This window comes from Pan paniscus, chromosome 21, assembly GCF_029289425.2.
Source record: "Pan paniscus chromosome 21, NHGRI_mPanPan1-v2.0_pri, whole genome shotgun sequence".
Taxonomy (NCBI): domain Eukaryota; kingdom Metazoa; phylum Chordata; class Mammalia; order Primates; family Hominidae; genus Pan; species Pan paniscus.
The window spans coordinates 2,385,186-2,401,077 of record NC_073270.2 but is presented as its reverse complement, the minus strand read 5'-3'; the positions used below and the strand labels follow the sequence as shown (position 1 = coordinate 2,401,077).

The following is a 15,892-nucleotide window of genomic DNA, read 5'->3' as shown; positions in this document are numbered from 1 at the left end:
GGGTTAGATGCCAAATTACCTTTTGTTTGAGTTTTTCCATCCATTAAATGAACTTGGGATGAGAGTGGGAATGTGGGTGGTCAGAGTGACCAGATGAACTTTAAGATACCTTGCATCTCTAAAATTTTAATTATTTGAAAGTTAATGATCCATGTGAGAAACTTACTGCTGTGGCAACCACATAACACCACCACCACCCCACCCTACCCTCTGTTTGAAATGCTTGTTCTTCAGTGCTGCAAAGAAATAGCACTTGAACATTAATTTCTTCAGCAAGGTCATTTTTATACTTTCTGCAGAAAGGGTACACTCGCCAGCAGTTTTGCCACGAGAGTACACCGAACAAAGGAGACAGGGTCATTTATAACTTGACAAGTCCACTTTACTGCTGTGTCCAGTTTCCATTGGCTGGAACGGGACCTCACATTCTGTATTTGTCCTGATTGGCTAGCAACTTAGAACTTTTTAAAAGAGGCAAAGGCAGAGGAGAATGAAGGAGGAAGTAACTTGTGGAATGCTGAGAAAGGTAAAAACACCTTCAAATAAGGAAGAGGAACAGGCTATGACCTAATGCTTGCTTGGACCAGTATAAGCATTGCCAGGGCAGATATTTAAGCTAAATTGTGAGAGCGAAGAACATAAAGTACCTTGATTTCTTTATTACGGCTAGCAGATATTTAAGAATGTTAGCACAGGTCTTTGAATAAGTTTTGCTCCTAAGAGAAGTTACTATTTATTCTTAATTAGACAGGGAGGAAAGTCTTTGAAGAGGAACCTCCCTTCTTACACCCCTAAGAACCCTGATGACAGACTGCAAAGAAGCATCCCATCAACCTTCACCTTTCCCAGGAAACGGCTGGCCACAGAAAACTCTCCGCCCCTTTCCTCTTTTGAAATGTTCCCAAACTGCTCACCTGCCTCCTTGAAGCTAATCAAGTCAAATGTACTTGAAGACCACTTTGTCTCTTGGCTTGCTTCCACAAATCCTACCCTTATATGACATTTGCCAAGTCAACACTGTCAGTATTTCTCCTTTTTACTCTATAACGTCTAACACCTCTGAACCCTTACCAAAACAAAGGTTTCAGCAGAAGGGTTCCCCTGCTGCACGTTTATGAATAAATAGCCTTTGTCGATTTTATCTTGGACTTAGTTTTGTCTCTGACACGTGTGGAATGGATGTCTGTTAGAATTCTGCCCTTGCCACACCTCTTGCTTCCTGGATAAGTGTGGGTTCACTTGGGTGGATGACCTTGGGCTACACTGGCTTCTTAAGAACCACTGAGAAGCCAGCGTAGGGATTCTCATTCAGACCTCTAGAACTGAGTGAATCAGTGAAGGGCAGCTGACACCAACAATGCATTAAAATGTCAAGGCCAGCAGCCCTCTAGCTTCTGGCTGGAGTGTGTGATGAGTTCATCTGAATTCCCTGAGTTCAAGGCATGCAGTGGGCAGATCGACTATGGGCCCATCAGAGGCTGAGTTTGCAGCAGCAGCTGTCCTGTACAGCATGCAGCCAAACGGCTGTCAGCTCTTATTAGGAAGGTAGAAACATGCCAGTGGGTATGTATGCAGGACTAGTGTATCGTTGGATGTGCCTGTTACTGACCACTGTGGTTCTGTTTAACATTAATTTGTATATTTCTCAAAGCATCACATGCCCAAGATTTAGGCAAGTAAATTCAGTTAACCACAGAGTATACTTTTATGCCTTTCCTGTGATAACACCATTCTAGATGCTAAGAGTGAACGTAGGATAGGACAGAAAAGTGCTGCTGGCAAGGACCTTACATTCATGCCAGTGAAGGAGACCCAAAACAGATGGGCAAATAATGTCAGCCGTCTGGAAGCAATGGAGTGAAGTGGCCAAGTGAAGTCCTGGAGGAAAATTGTTCTAGGCTAAGTCCCTGAAGGGTGGTGAGTTTGGGGTGCTGGGGAAACAGCAGTATGACCTTTAGGGACAGAGCAAAGGTGTGAGGGACAGAGTTAGGCAGGGGCCAGGTGAGGCAGGCTATTACAATATAAGTCTAGTGAGCAGTGGATTCCAGCAGGAGAATTATGTCTATTTGTTTTGGGGAGAGTGTTTTGAGACAAGGTCTGATCTGTCACCCAGGTTGGAGTGCAGTGGTGTAATCACAGCTCACTGCAACCTCAACCTCCCAGGCTCAAGTGATCCTCCCACCTTAGCCTCCCGAGTAGCACATGCCACTGTGTCGAGCCGTTTGTTTTTTTAAAAGTCTCTGGAAACTGGGAAATTGACTGAAAGGTAGTATTCCTCCAAGCCCTTGAATCTAGGCTGGCCTTGTGACTACTTTGATCATTACAAGGCAGTGGGAAAGGATGTTCTGGGACTTCAAGCCCAGGCCTCAATAGGACTGCCAGCTTCTACTTCCTTCTCAGAACACTGGCTCTGAGCCCAAGCTACATGGAGAGGCCATCGTCCTAGCTGAGAACCTAGCCAGCTGCCACCATGTGAATGAACCACGGTGAACACTCAGCCCATTCAAGCCCACAAATGCCCACAGCTCCAGCCACATCACATGAATAGAGGAACCACCCCACTCAGCCCAGGAAAACCAGAATCGTGAGACTGAATCACTTGGTTTTGAAGTTTATTTCACAGCAATAGATAAGTGAAACAAGGGCAAGAGTGGCGGACGGATGCAGGACACAAGCCAGCATTGGGGTTCATTTAGGCCAGAAAGGATGGAGGCCTGGAGCAGACTGGCGGAAGTGAAGATAGTGAATCGTCAGATTCAGGACGCACTTGATGGGTGCAGCTTTCAAGCTGGATGAGAAGGGAAAGAAGGACAGAAAAGCAGCAAGTCTCTGCCTGGCTTTCTCCAGACGACTACTTAGAGCTTTAGACCCCGCTCTCTTTGATAACTACCACCATCCTGCACGAACCAGTTGCTTATACTGGCTTATGTTGTGATCGTTGTTTTGGTTTTTTTTTTTTTTTTTTTTTTTGCTTTTTAAGTAAAAAATAAGGTTAAATCTTTGAGAAGTCCTTCTTAAGCAACAAAACCTCAGAGACACAAAGGAAATTATTAATAGATGTAACCACTTAAAAATAAAAAATGAAACTTCTCTATCATAAAAACATGCCATAAACAAAGCTAAAAGATGAGCTATAATGGAGAGAAAATATTTGCAAAATATAACAAAAATCTCATACACTAACTATATAAGCAATTCTAAAGAAAAAGGTAGCCAAATAGAGACTAGCATCAAGCTGCTCTAGGAATTTCACATTATATTACCATGTCTTGATGCATGAGTTTTAGACGTGTCATGTGGCCCCTCGGCCTCCAGTAGATATGCCCAGGCTTCTCACAGCATGGTGGTCTCAAGGTTCCAAGAAGGTGAGGAGAAACGTCAAGGCCTCTTAAAGCATCAGCTGCAGAACTCACATAATGTCACTTCTTCCATGTATTGGTCAAAACAAGTCACCAGGCCAGCCCAGGCCCAAGGGTAAAGAAATAGACTCCCTCTCTCACTAGGAGAAACAGCAAATTTCTCATTGCAAAGTGGTGCGGATACAGGGAGGTGTGGTTCACTGGGACCATTATTATAACACTCCCACACAATGGCTAAAAATGCCTTTCTTCTACCCTCACGATTGATAGTTTAGCTGGGAATATTATTTTGTATTGATAATTATTTTCTCTTAGGATGAAAGCATTGCTGCACTCTCTTGGAGCTTCCAGTGTTGTTGAGAAGGGTAATGTCATTTTGATTCCTGTTCCTTTATGTGTGATCTCATATTACTTTCTGAAATCTTTCAGGATCTAATTTATCTATAGTATGATGAAATGTCGTAATACGGCCTTGTGTGAGTCTTCTTTTTTCCTTTTCTCCCCTCCTTTTCCTCCTGTTTTTTGTTTACTATGTTAAGCATTTGGAAAGTCATTTTAATCTGGATACACATGTCCTTCAGTTTGGAAGGTTTCTGATATTTCTTTGATAGGTATATTTTCCATAAATATATTTTCTCCCAAAAAATATCAGAAGAGTGGTATTATTTTACATTTTTAAACATTTACACTTGGCTTAATAGAATGAGTTCTCACATCTACTTCTGCATTCAGTCTTGCAATATGTTGTTTTGGTTGAAATCTATGAAGAAATTACAACTAAGCACATTTTTAAGGACGCTTGTGTCTGAACAGATAGTAATACAGAAACCAACATAACGAGAAATACCTGGCATCTCTTTATCTGAGGACTTTGCTAAATGGGAAATATTTAGTCATCTTCTTGAAAAGAATTTATCCAAACTTGCATTGGTAGAAAACAAAACTGGCTTTGTTTCCCTGTATAAAAACCACTTAGCACTTCATTTGTATATTCAAATGTAGTTTGTGAAGAGAGCAATCAGAGAAATCATGTATCCAATTTGTAAATACAATTAACCAAGAGAATATACAGGTCAGATCACCCTTCAACTGGTCTCACAATTGCCATCACAAACTGAGTCAGCTGGCCAAAGTGATGGGGAGACATTCTGAGAAATGTGTCATTAGGAGATTTCACCATTGTGTGAACATCATAGAGTATACTTACACAAATCTGTATAGTATAGCCTACCTACCACACACCTAGGCTATACGGTACAACCTGTAGCTCCTAGGCTACAAACCTATACAGCAGGTTTGTACAGTGACTGTTGAATACTACAGGCAATTGGAATACAGTGGTAAGTATTTGTGTATCTGAACAGATCTAAACATAGAAAAGGTCATGTGTTACTACATGACGTTATGCCAGTTGGCAATAGGAATTTTTGAGCTTCATTATGGTTTTATGGGACCACTGTTGTGTATGCAGCCCACCATTGATGAGAACATCATACGCAGTGCATGACTGTACTTCGACCACCAGGGGTACAAGTGCATGGACTGGACAGAAGGAAAACCTCAGAGAACCTGAGGATGTGGATAAGACTGTTCAGTGAGGTTCTCAACTCATCACAAGCTACCAGGTATTCGGCATGGAGGGGTGGTGACAGTTATGCAGGACATTGACATATGATGATACAGTGGTCATTCTTACATAAAATGAAGAAGACTGTCCAGGAAATTCCATGAGTTTGCAGTAGATGGATCATCAAAGGATATGGGTAATCTTGTAATAACAGGACTATGTTACCAGGAATTTCACTAGTCCTGTTACTAACTCATAGGCCATGGAGCAATATAAGACCAAGGTTACAAACCCCTAAAATTGTCTGGAAAGAGAATGACTTTTTTATGTACTTTGGTCTGAGCATGTGATTCATCAGTATATGACAGCAGATCAATTCAGATACATCCAGAAGAAGCCATCCTTTATTCTGAAATGTCCTAACCATACCTGAAATAAATACTAAGTGATGCACCAGAATTTTCCTCCCTGGGATCAATGAGCAGTAGCATTGAGAGCAGAAATGGCAGCCGTGGTAACAGGAGCTGCTGTGGTCAGTAGGCTCTCGGGGTCTGTCAGGCAAGAGCATAGGATAGTGACAATTCAAACGAAAGCAAAAACAAACATAAAAAGGAATGAACTACTGAAATGCCAACAATATGGATGAATCTCACAGATATTATAATAAGTAAAAGAAACCAGACTTTTTTTTTTTTGAGACGGAAGCTCACTCTGTCACCAGGCTGGAGTGCTGTGGCGCGATCTCGGCTCATTGCAACCTCTGACTCCCTGGTTCAAGTGATTCTCCTGCCTCAGCCTCCTGAGTAGCTGGGATTACAGGCATGTGCCACCATGCCCAGCTAATTTTTGTATTTTTAGTAGAGACGGAGTTTCACCATGTTGGCCAGGATGGTCTTGATCTCCTGACCTCGTGATCCACCCACCTTGGCCTCCAAAAGTGCTAGGATTACAGGCGTGAGCCACCGCGCCCGGCCCAGACTTTTACAAACATTACGTTCTATGTGATTTTCTTCATATGGAACTCTAGAAAAGACAAGTTCAACTTACACTGGCAGAAATCAGGCCAGGTCTGAGGCTCAGGATGGAGGAAACTGACTAGGAAGGAAGACAAAGGGAACCTTTTGGGGTAATGGAAGTGTTCTATATCTTGATTGTGGTTAGGGTTACATGGGTATATACATTTGTCAAACTCATGGAAATGTATACTTTAAATGGGTACATTTTATTTCATGTAAATTATACCTCAAAAAGTTTATTTAAAAAATATATGGGGCTTCCATGTTCACACAAGATAAAGTAAGTGGATTCCACCCTATTCCTTCTGCTAATTACAACTAAAAACTAGACAAAATACATAAAGCAACTATCAGAAACCTCTAAAGGTGAAGTAAACTAGGCAGACTGGCTAGGAAACTTGAGTCTCAAGGGATGACCTGGCAGGGAGTTCCCAGAGGCTTTCATAGTGTTCACATATTTCAACCTGGGCACTAGAGGAAGGCACAATCTGAAATGACCAACAAGCACAGACAACAAAAGTCCTAAGGAAAATGCTTTCTCTAGTCAAAGGACCTAGAAGAGGACAGTAATGAAGGATGGCCTTTTTATTTATTTATTTATTTTTGAGATGGAGTCTTGCTCTGTCTCCCAGGCTGCAGTGCAATGGTGTGATCTCGGCTCACTGCAACCTCCGAGGATGACCCTTTTGACAATACTTGCTCTACTCCAGGTGAACACCATCAAAGAAGCCACAGCCCTCCTCTCCCCAACAGGCTCTGCAGAGACTGGTGTGGAGTTCGGTGAACCATCCCTGCTGTGCACGAATGTGGGGGCAACACTCCCCTTCCTCACCAGTGATTCTGGAGACAAGTGGAGCTCTATTAATGAGCCCCATCCTGCACTAATGGGATAAGAGGTGACACCCCCTCCCTCCTCCTTCTTCCCATGGGATGCTATGGACACTCTAGGGTAGAGCCCTGTTGACTACCACCTGCCCCGCAGTAACAGAGGCAGCACCTACCCCCTCACAGAGAGTGTGGGCAGAATAACAGAGAGGAGGGAGCTGCGGAAAAAGCCTCTTTCAATTTGGGCACATCCCCAAGTGGCCTGTGTGTGAAACTCATCAGAATTAACACAGCAAAAGCTTTAAGAACTGAGCTATGCTGTGGAATACCACTCGGGTTTCAGACTGGTCTCTGGGTAGCACACAGGCAGAGCAGACCAAGATAACGCTGAATTTGAAACCAAACTGACATTCAAACTCACAGACCACAGAAGTGAGTCATGATGTGCATTCTGAATTGAAGCAGGTTGAATGCATGCTAAAGTAGAAAATATAAAAAGGAATCAGAGTTTCATAATACCCAAAGTACTGATAATATTGAATATTACTTGTCATGTCAGAAAACAGAAAAAGTCAACCAGAATGAGAAAAGGCAATCAACAGATGCCAATACCAAGATGGTACTGATGTTGGGATTGTCTGGCAAGGATTTTTAAAGCAGCTATCATTAAAAACAAACAAAAACACTTTTAACAAGAAACTATGAACACTCAAAAAACAAAGGTTCAATAAATAAAAGATACAAAGAAACCCCAGCCGGGTGCGGTGGCTCATGCCTGTAATCCCAGCATTTTGGGAGCCCAAGGTGGGTGGATCACCTGAGGTCAGGAGTTTGAGACCAGCCTGACCAACATGGAGAAACCCCGTCTGTGCTAAAAATACAAAATTAGCTGGGCGTGGTGGCGTGCACCTGTAATCCCAGCTTCTTGAGAGGCTGAGGCAGGAGAATCGCTTAAACCCGGGAGGCGGAGGTTGTGGTGAGTCAAGATTGTGCCATTGCACTCCAGCCTGGACAACAAAGAGTGAAACTCCATCTTAAAAAAAGAAAAAAAAAGAAAAAGAAACCCCAAATGGAAGATTTATTTTATTTTAAATCATTTTTTAAAAAATAGAGACAGGGTCTCACTACATTGCCCAGGCTGCTCTCAAACTCTTGTGCTCAAGCAATCTGCCTGCCTCAGCCTCCCAAAGCGCTGGGATTACAGGTGTGAGCCACTGTGCCCAGCCTGTTTTATTTTTTATGTATTAACTTATTTCTTTTGAGACAGGGTTTGTCTCTGTCACCCAGGCTGGAGCGTTGTGGCATGATCTCGGCTCACCTGCAAGCTCCACCTCTTGGGCTCAAGCGATCCTTCCACCTCAGCATCCTGAATAGCTGGGACTACAGGCACATGCCTTCATGCGCAGCTAATTTTTTGTATTTTTTATAGAGATGGAGTTTCGCCATGTTGCCCAGGCTGGTCTGAAACTCACGGACTTAAGTGATCTGCCCGCCTCAGCCTCCCAAAGTGCTGGGATTACAGGCATAAGCCACCACACCCAGACCCAGATGGAAGTTTTAGAACTTAAAAAAATATATATATATATACAATAACAGAAACAAACTCATTGGATGGACACAATGGCAGAGTGGAGATGACAGAGGAAAGAAACGTTGAACTTGAAGACAAACCAATAAAAGTTACACAGTCTGAACAGAGGAAAAAAAAGACAATAGATTTTTAAACAATGAATAGGACTTTAAGGACCTATGGGAAAATACTCCAAGATCTAAATACTCTTTAGATCTATTGGAGTTCCACAAGGACAAGAGAAAGAGTGCAGTGCTGAAAATATACTTAAAGAAATCATAGCTGAAAACTCCCCAAATTTGGTGGAAGACGTAAATCTTCAGATTTAAGAAACTGAGCAAACCCCAAGCCAAGAGGACACAACAACCCTAAAATAGTATTCACTAAACAACAAAGTTATAAAATAATGTGAAAACTGACAGAATTGAAAGAAGAAATAGATAAATCCACAATTACAGCGTGGACTTCAACATCCTTCTATCACTAACTGATAGAACCATTAGACCAAAAAAAAAAAAAATCATCAAAGATTAGAAGAAATTAACAACATGAGCAACAATATTTAAGTGACATTTCTAGAACATTCCATCCAACAGCAGCAGAATACACATTTTTTTTTCAAGTGCACATGGAACATTTACCAAGATAGACCATATCCTGGGACATAAAACAAACTTTAACAAATTTAAAATAATTGAAGTTATATGAAGTATGTTTTCTGATCAGTTGTGATGGAATTAAACTGTATGCCTCTCATTCTTAAAATGCAAGGCTGGTTTTATACTTAATTAATAATTAGTAACCTTCCAAAAAAAGAAAGTACAAGGCCCAGATGGTTTCACTGGTGAAACCAAATGTTTAAGGAATAAATAGTATCAATTCTCTGCAATTTCTTCCAGAAAACGGAAGCAGAGGGAATACTTCTTAACTCATCCTATGAGGCCAGCACTACCCTAATACCGAAACGAGATTAAGATATTATAATAAAGGAAAATTAAAAACCAATCTCTCAGGAACATAGATGTACAACTCCTCAATAAAATACTAGCAAATCAGGAGGAGGTGGAGCAAGATGGCTGAAAAGAAGCCTCCAGCAATTGTCTACCCTGCAAGAACACCAAATTGCACAATGCTCCACACAAAAAAGCACCTTCATAGGAGCCAAAAATCAGACAAGTGATTACAGTACTTGATATTAAAATCACATTAAAGAAAGAGGCACTGAGTGTGGTATGGAGAGAGAATATGTGCACTTCTGGAAGAGAGCACAGTGACTGTGGGACATTGCAATGGAACTCAGTGCTGCCCTCTCACAGTGGAAAGCAACGGGGCAGAACTTCGTGAGTGCCCATGCCCTAGCCAGGGGCAAATCATCCATCCCAGCAGTCAGAACGTGAGTTCTGGCAAACCCCACCAAAGTGGGCTAAAGTGCTCTGGGGTCCTAAATAAATTTGGAAGGCCGTCTGGACCAGAAGGACTGCAGTTCCTGGGCAAGTCCTGGTGCTGTGCCGTGTTCGGAGCCAGTGTACTTGGGCGGCATGTGACCTAGTGAGACACCAGCTGGGGTGATCGAGGGAGTGCTTGTGTCATCTCTCCCCCAACTCCAGGCAGCACAGCTTACATCTCCAGGAAAGACTCTTTCCCTCTGCTTGAGGAGAGGAGGAGAAGAGTAAATAGGGCTTTTTTTTTGGCAAATTGGATACCAGCTCAGCCACAGTAGAATAGGACACCAAGCAGAGGTCTGAGGCACTCGTTCCAGGCTCTAGCTTCTGGATGACATTTCTAAACTTACCAGAAAGGAACCTACTGCCAGAACAGAAGGACCCAGTTCTGGCAAAATTCATCACCTGCTGACTAAAGGGCCCTTTGGCCCTGAATAATCCACAGTGTTAGCCAAGTAGTACTGGCCGCAGGCCTTGGGTAAGCCTCAGAGCCACACTGGCTTCATGTGTGACCCAGTACATTCCCAGCTACGGTGGCCTCAGGGAGAGACCCCTTCTGCCTAAGGAAAGGAGAGGGAAGAGTAAAGGGGACTTTGTCTTGCAGCTTGGGTACCAGCTTGGCCACAGTTGGGTAGAGTACCGAGTACCAAGTGGGACTCTGGGGCCCCGATTCCAGGTCTTGGCTCCTGGATGGCATTTCTGGACCTGTACTGGGCCAGAGGGAAGCCCACTGCCCTGAAAGGAGAGAATCAGGACTACAAGCATTCACCATAAGCTGACTGAAGAGCCCTTGGGTCTTGAATGAACATAGGTGGTAGCCAGGCAGTACTCACCATGGGCCTAGGATAGGTGGTGGCCATGGGGAGACTCCTCTGCTTGAGGAAAGGGGAGGGAATAGTGGAAAGGACTTTGTCTTGTGGCTTGGATGCAAGCTCAGCCGCAGTAGAATAGAGCATCAGGTAGACTCCTAAGGTTCCCAACTACAGGCCCTGCCTTCTGGATGACATCTATGGACCCACCTGGGGCCAATCTCAGACAGAGATTGATGAATATTTGGATAGATAACTCAAAATAGCCATTTTGAAGAAACTCAACAAAATCATGTTGATAACAGAGAAGAAATTCAGAATCCTATCAGATAAATTTAACAAAGAAGTTGAAATAATTAAACAGAACCAAGCAGAAACTCTGGAGCTGAAAAATGCAACTGACATACTGAAGAATGCATCAGAGTCTCCTAACAGCAGAATTTGTCAAGCAGAAGAAAGAATTAGTGAGCTTAAAGACAGTGTATTTTAAAATACAGTCAGGAGACAAAAGAAAAAAGAATAAGAAAGAATGAAGCATGCTTACAAGATCTAGAAAATAGCCTCCAAAGGGCAAATCTAAGAGTTACTGGCCATAAAGAGGCAGTAGAGAGAGAGACTAGGGTAGAAAGTTTATTCAAAAGGATAATAACAGAGAACTTCTCAAACCTAGAGATGTATCAATATTCAAATACAAGAAGGTTATATAGAACACCAAGCAGATTTAACCCAAATAAGACTACCTCAAGACATTTAATAATCAGACTCCCAAAAGTCAAAGATAAAAAAGGATCCTAAAAGCAGCCAAAGAAACAAATAACATACAAAGGAGCTCCAATACATCTGGCAACAGACTTCTTAGTGGAAACCTTACAGGCCAGGAGAGAAACTAGCATGACATACTTAAAGGGCTAAAGAAAAACAAACCTTTTTATACTGGAATTTATCCAGTGAAAATATCCTTCAAACACGAAGGAAAAATAATGACTTTCCCAGACAAACAAAACCTGAGGGATTTTATCAACACCAGATCTGTCCTACAAGAAATGCTAAAGGAATTTCTTCAATTAAAAAAACAAAAAGGATGTTATTGAACAATAAGAAATCATCTGGGGGCTCACACCTTTAATCCCAGCCCTTTGGGAAGCCAAGGTTGGGGGATTGCTTGTGTCCAGGAGTTCAAGACCAGCCTGGGTAACATAATGAAACCCCATCTCTACAAAAAGTAAAAATTAGCTGGGTATGGTGGTATGTGCCTAAAGTCCCAACTATTTGAAAGTCTGGGATGAGAGGATTGCTTGAGCCTGGGAGGTTGAGGCTGCAGTGAGCCACACTCCATTGCAGTCCAGCGAGGGTGACAGTGAGTCCCTGTCTCAAAAAAAAAAAAAAAAAAAAAAAAAATCATCTGAAAGTATAAAATTCACAGATAATCATAAGTACACAGAAAGACACAGAATATAACACTGTAACTGTGGTGTGTAAACTACTGATCTCTTGAGTAGAAAGACTAAATGATGACCCTGTCAAAAATAATAACTACAACTTTTCAAGACATAGTATAATAAGATATAAATAGAAACAATAAAAAGTCAAAAGCAAGGGGATGAAGTTAAAGTGTAGAGTTTTTATTCATCTCTTTGCTTGTTAGTTTGCTTATGCAATCATTGTTAAGTTGTCATCAGTTTAAAATAATGGGTTACAAGATATTATTTGCAAGCCTTATGGTGGCCTCAAATCAAAAAACATACAATGGATACAGAAAAGTAATAGCAAGAAATTAAAACGTACCACCTGAGAAAGTCACCTTCATTAAAAGGAAGATGGAAAGGAAGGAAAGAAGGAAAAGAAGACTACAAAACAACCAGAAAACAAATAACAAAATGGCAAGAGTAAGTGCTTATCAATAATAACATTGAAGATAAATGGACTAAACTCTCCAGTTAGAAGACATAAAGTAGTCCGGGCACAGTGGCTTACACCTGTAATCCCAGCACTTTGGGAGGCCAAGGTAGGTGGATCACCTGAGGTCAGGAGTTTGAGACCAGCCTTGCCAACATGGCAAAACCCCGTCTCTCTACTAAAAACACAAAAAACTAGCCAGGCATCATGGCGTGTCTGTAGTCCCAGCTACTTGGGAGGCTGGGGCAAGAAGATTGCTTGGACCTGGGCGCTGGAGGTTGCAGTGAGCCAAGATTGTGCTACTGCACTCCAGCCTGGGTGACAGAGAAAGGCTCCATCGAAAGAAAGAAAAAGAAAGGAAGGAAGGAAGGAAGGAAAGGAAGGAAGGAAGGAAAGGAAGGAAGGAAGGAAAGGAAGGAAGCAAGGAAGGAAAGGAAGGAAGGGAGGAAAGGAAGGAAGGAAGGAAAGAAGGCAGGCAGGCAGGTGGGGAGGGAGGGAGGAAGGAAGGGAAGGAAGGAAGGGTGGCTGAATGCATTTTAAAAAAATAAGACCCAATAATGTCTTGCCTACAAGAAACACACTTTAAAGACACACGTAAACTGAAAATAAAGGGATGGAAAAAGACATTCCTTGCAAATGGAAACCAAAAAAGAGCAGTATATTTCAAGACAAAAACTATAAAAAGAGACAAGATCATTATATAATAAAGGGGTCAATTCATCAAGAGAATATAACAATTGTAAACCTATATGCACTCAACACTGGAGCACCCAGATATATAAAGTATATATTATTAGAGCTAGAGAGACAGACTCCAGTACAATAACTGGAGACTTCAGCATCCCACATGCAGCATTGAACAGATCATTCAGACAGAAAATCAACAAAGAAACATTGGACTTAATCTGAACTATAGATTCCATCTATAGACCAAATGGACCTGAAAGATATTTATAGAACAGTTTATCCAATGACTGCAAAATACACATTCTTCTCTGCACATAGATCATTCTCAAGGATAGACCATATGTTAGGCCCCAGAACAAGTCTTTAAAAATTCCCAAAACTTGAAATACTATCAAGTATCTTCTCTGACCACAATGGAATAAAACTAGAAATCCAATAACAAGAAGAATTTTGGAAACTGTACAAGCACATGGAAATTAAACAATATGCTCCTAAATGACTAGTGGGTCAATAAAGAAATTTAAGAAGGAAAGTGAAAAACATTTTGTTATTGTATAAAAAATTTACAAGTAGAAAAAAATAAGAAAAAAGAAAAAAATTTGTTGAAATAAATGAATACGGAAACACAACATACCAAACCCTATGGGATACAACAAAAGCAGCACTAAGAGGAAAATTTACAGCAATAAGCACCTACATCAAAAAAGTAGAAAAACTTCAAATAATCTAATGATGCATCTTAAAAAACTAGAAAAGCAAAAGCAAAACCCAAAATCAGTAGAAGAAATAAAGATCAGAGCAGAAGTAAATAAAATTGAAATTAAAAAATACAGATCAATGAAACAAAAATTTGTTTTTTTGAAAAGACAAACAATGTTGATAAATTTAGCCCAACTAAGAAAAAAAAAGAGAGGAGACTCTAATAAAATCAGAGATGAAAAGGAGACATTAAAACTGATACTGCAGAAATTCAAAGACAATACTATTATTAGACACTACTATGAGCAACTATATGCCAATAAATTGGAAAATCTAGAAGAAATAGATAAATCAACCTACCCAGATTGAACTATGAAGAAATCCAAAACCTGAACAGACTAATAACAAGCAATGAGATCAAAGCCATAATAAAAAGTCTCACAGCAAAGAAAAGCCCGGGACCCAATTGCTTCACTGCTGAATTTTACCAAACATTTAAAGAAGAACTAATACCAATCCTGCTCAAACTATTCTGAAAAGGGAATACTTCCAAACTCATGCTACAAGGCAGGTATTACTCTGATACCAAAACCAGAGAAAGACACATCAAAAAAAGAAAACTACAGGCCAGGATCCCTGATGATCATTGATGCAAAAATCCTCAACAAAATACTAGCAAACCAAATTCAAAGACACATTTAAAAAATCATTCATGGCCGGGCATAGTGACTCATGCCTGTAATATGGTGAAACCTCATCTCTACTAAAAATACAAAAATTACCTGGGCATGGTGGTGGGGGCCTGCAATCCCACCTACTTGGGAGGCTGAGGCAGGAGAATTGCTTGAACCTGGGAGGCGGAGGTCACAGTGAGCCATTGCAGATTGCGCCATTGCACTCCAGCCTGGGCGACAAGAGAGAAAGTCTGTCTCAAAAAATAATAATAATAATTAATTATGACCAAGTGAGATCCATCCCAGGAATAAAAGGATGGTTCAACATATGCAATTCACTCAGTGATACATCTTATCAACAAGAATGAAGGACAAAAACTACATGATCATTTTAATTGATGCTGAAAAAGCATTTGATAAAATTCAACATCCCTTCATGATAAAAACCCTCAAAAAACCGGGTAGAGAAGGAATGTACTGCAATATAATAAAACCCATATATGACATATATGACAGACCCATCACTAGTATCATACTGAATGGAGAAAAACTAAAATCCTTTCCTTTATGATCTGGAATAAGCCAAGGATGCCCAGTACACTATTATTCAACATAGTACTAGAAGTCCTAGCTAGAGCAATCAGACAAAAGAAAGAAATAAAGGGCATCCAAATTGGGAAAGAAGAAGTCAAATTACCCTTGTTTTTAGACAATCTGATCTTCTATTTGGAAAAACCTAAAGGCTCCACCAAAAAACTGTTAGAACAGATAAATTCACTAAAGTTGCAGAATACAAAATCAGCATACAAAAATCTGTAGCATTTCTATATGCCAAGGATGAACAATCTAAAAAAGAAATCAAGAAAGTAATTCCATTGGGAATAGCCACAAATAAAATACCTAACAATAAACTTAACCAAAATAGTGAAAGATCTCTACAATGAAAACTATAAAACATTGGTAAAATAAATTGAGGAAGACACAAAAAATAGAGATATTCCATGTTCATGGGTTGGAAGAATCAATATTGTTAAAATGTCCATATTATCCAAAGCAATCTACAGAGTCAATGCAATTCCTATCAAAATACCAGTGACATTCTTAATAGAAATAGAAAAAATTCTATAATTTATATAGAACCACAAAAGACCCAGAATACCCAAAGCTATTGTGAGCAAAAGGAACAAAACTTGAGGAATCACATTACCTGGCTTCAAATTATACTACAGAGCTATAATAACCAAAACAATACGTTAATGGCATAAAAACAGACAGACTAGTGGAACAGAATAGAGAACCCAGAAACAAATCCATCTGATCTATTTAAACAAAGATGCCAAGAATATAA

The 15,892-nt window shown here is 40.7% G+C and overlaps 1 protein-coding gene and 1 long non-coding RNA gene across 5 annotated transcripts in view; one reads left to right on the top strand and one right to left on the bottom strand.

Moving 5' to 3' along the window:
- Positions 1-1,141, top strand: part of FKBP1A (FKBP prolyl isomerase 1A) — a 32,394-nt gene extending 31,253 nt beyond the window's left edge. For all 3 annotated transcript variants that reach the window (XM_055104722.2, XM_055104723.1, XM_034946897.3), the window contains one exon: positions 748-1,141. In XM_055104722.2, coding sequence (XP_054960697.1) covers positions 748-1,000 — 253 coding nt within the window. In that variant the 3' untranslated portion in view covers positions 1,001-1,141. The remainder of the gene's footprint in view (positions 1-747) is intronic.
- LOC103786560 (uncharacterized) overlaps positions 1-15,892 on the bottom strand; it is a 53,711-nt gene that overhangs the window by 13,578 nt on the left and 24,241 nt on the right. Inside the window, exons 3-4 of one of the 2 annotated variants that reach the window (XR_008622256.2) lie at positions 14,653-14,774; positions 5,356-5,477 (exon numbers count right to left, since the gene is read on the bottom strand). The exons of the other annotated variant lie outside the window; for it this stretch is intronic. This is a non-coding gene — a long non-coding RNA (uncharacterized LOC103786560). The remainder of the gene's footprint in view (positions 1-5,355; positions 5,478-14,652; positions 14,775-15,892) is intronic. 2 annotated transcript variants of the gene reach the window in all.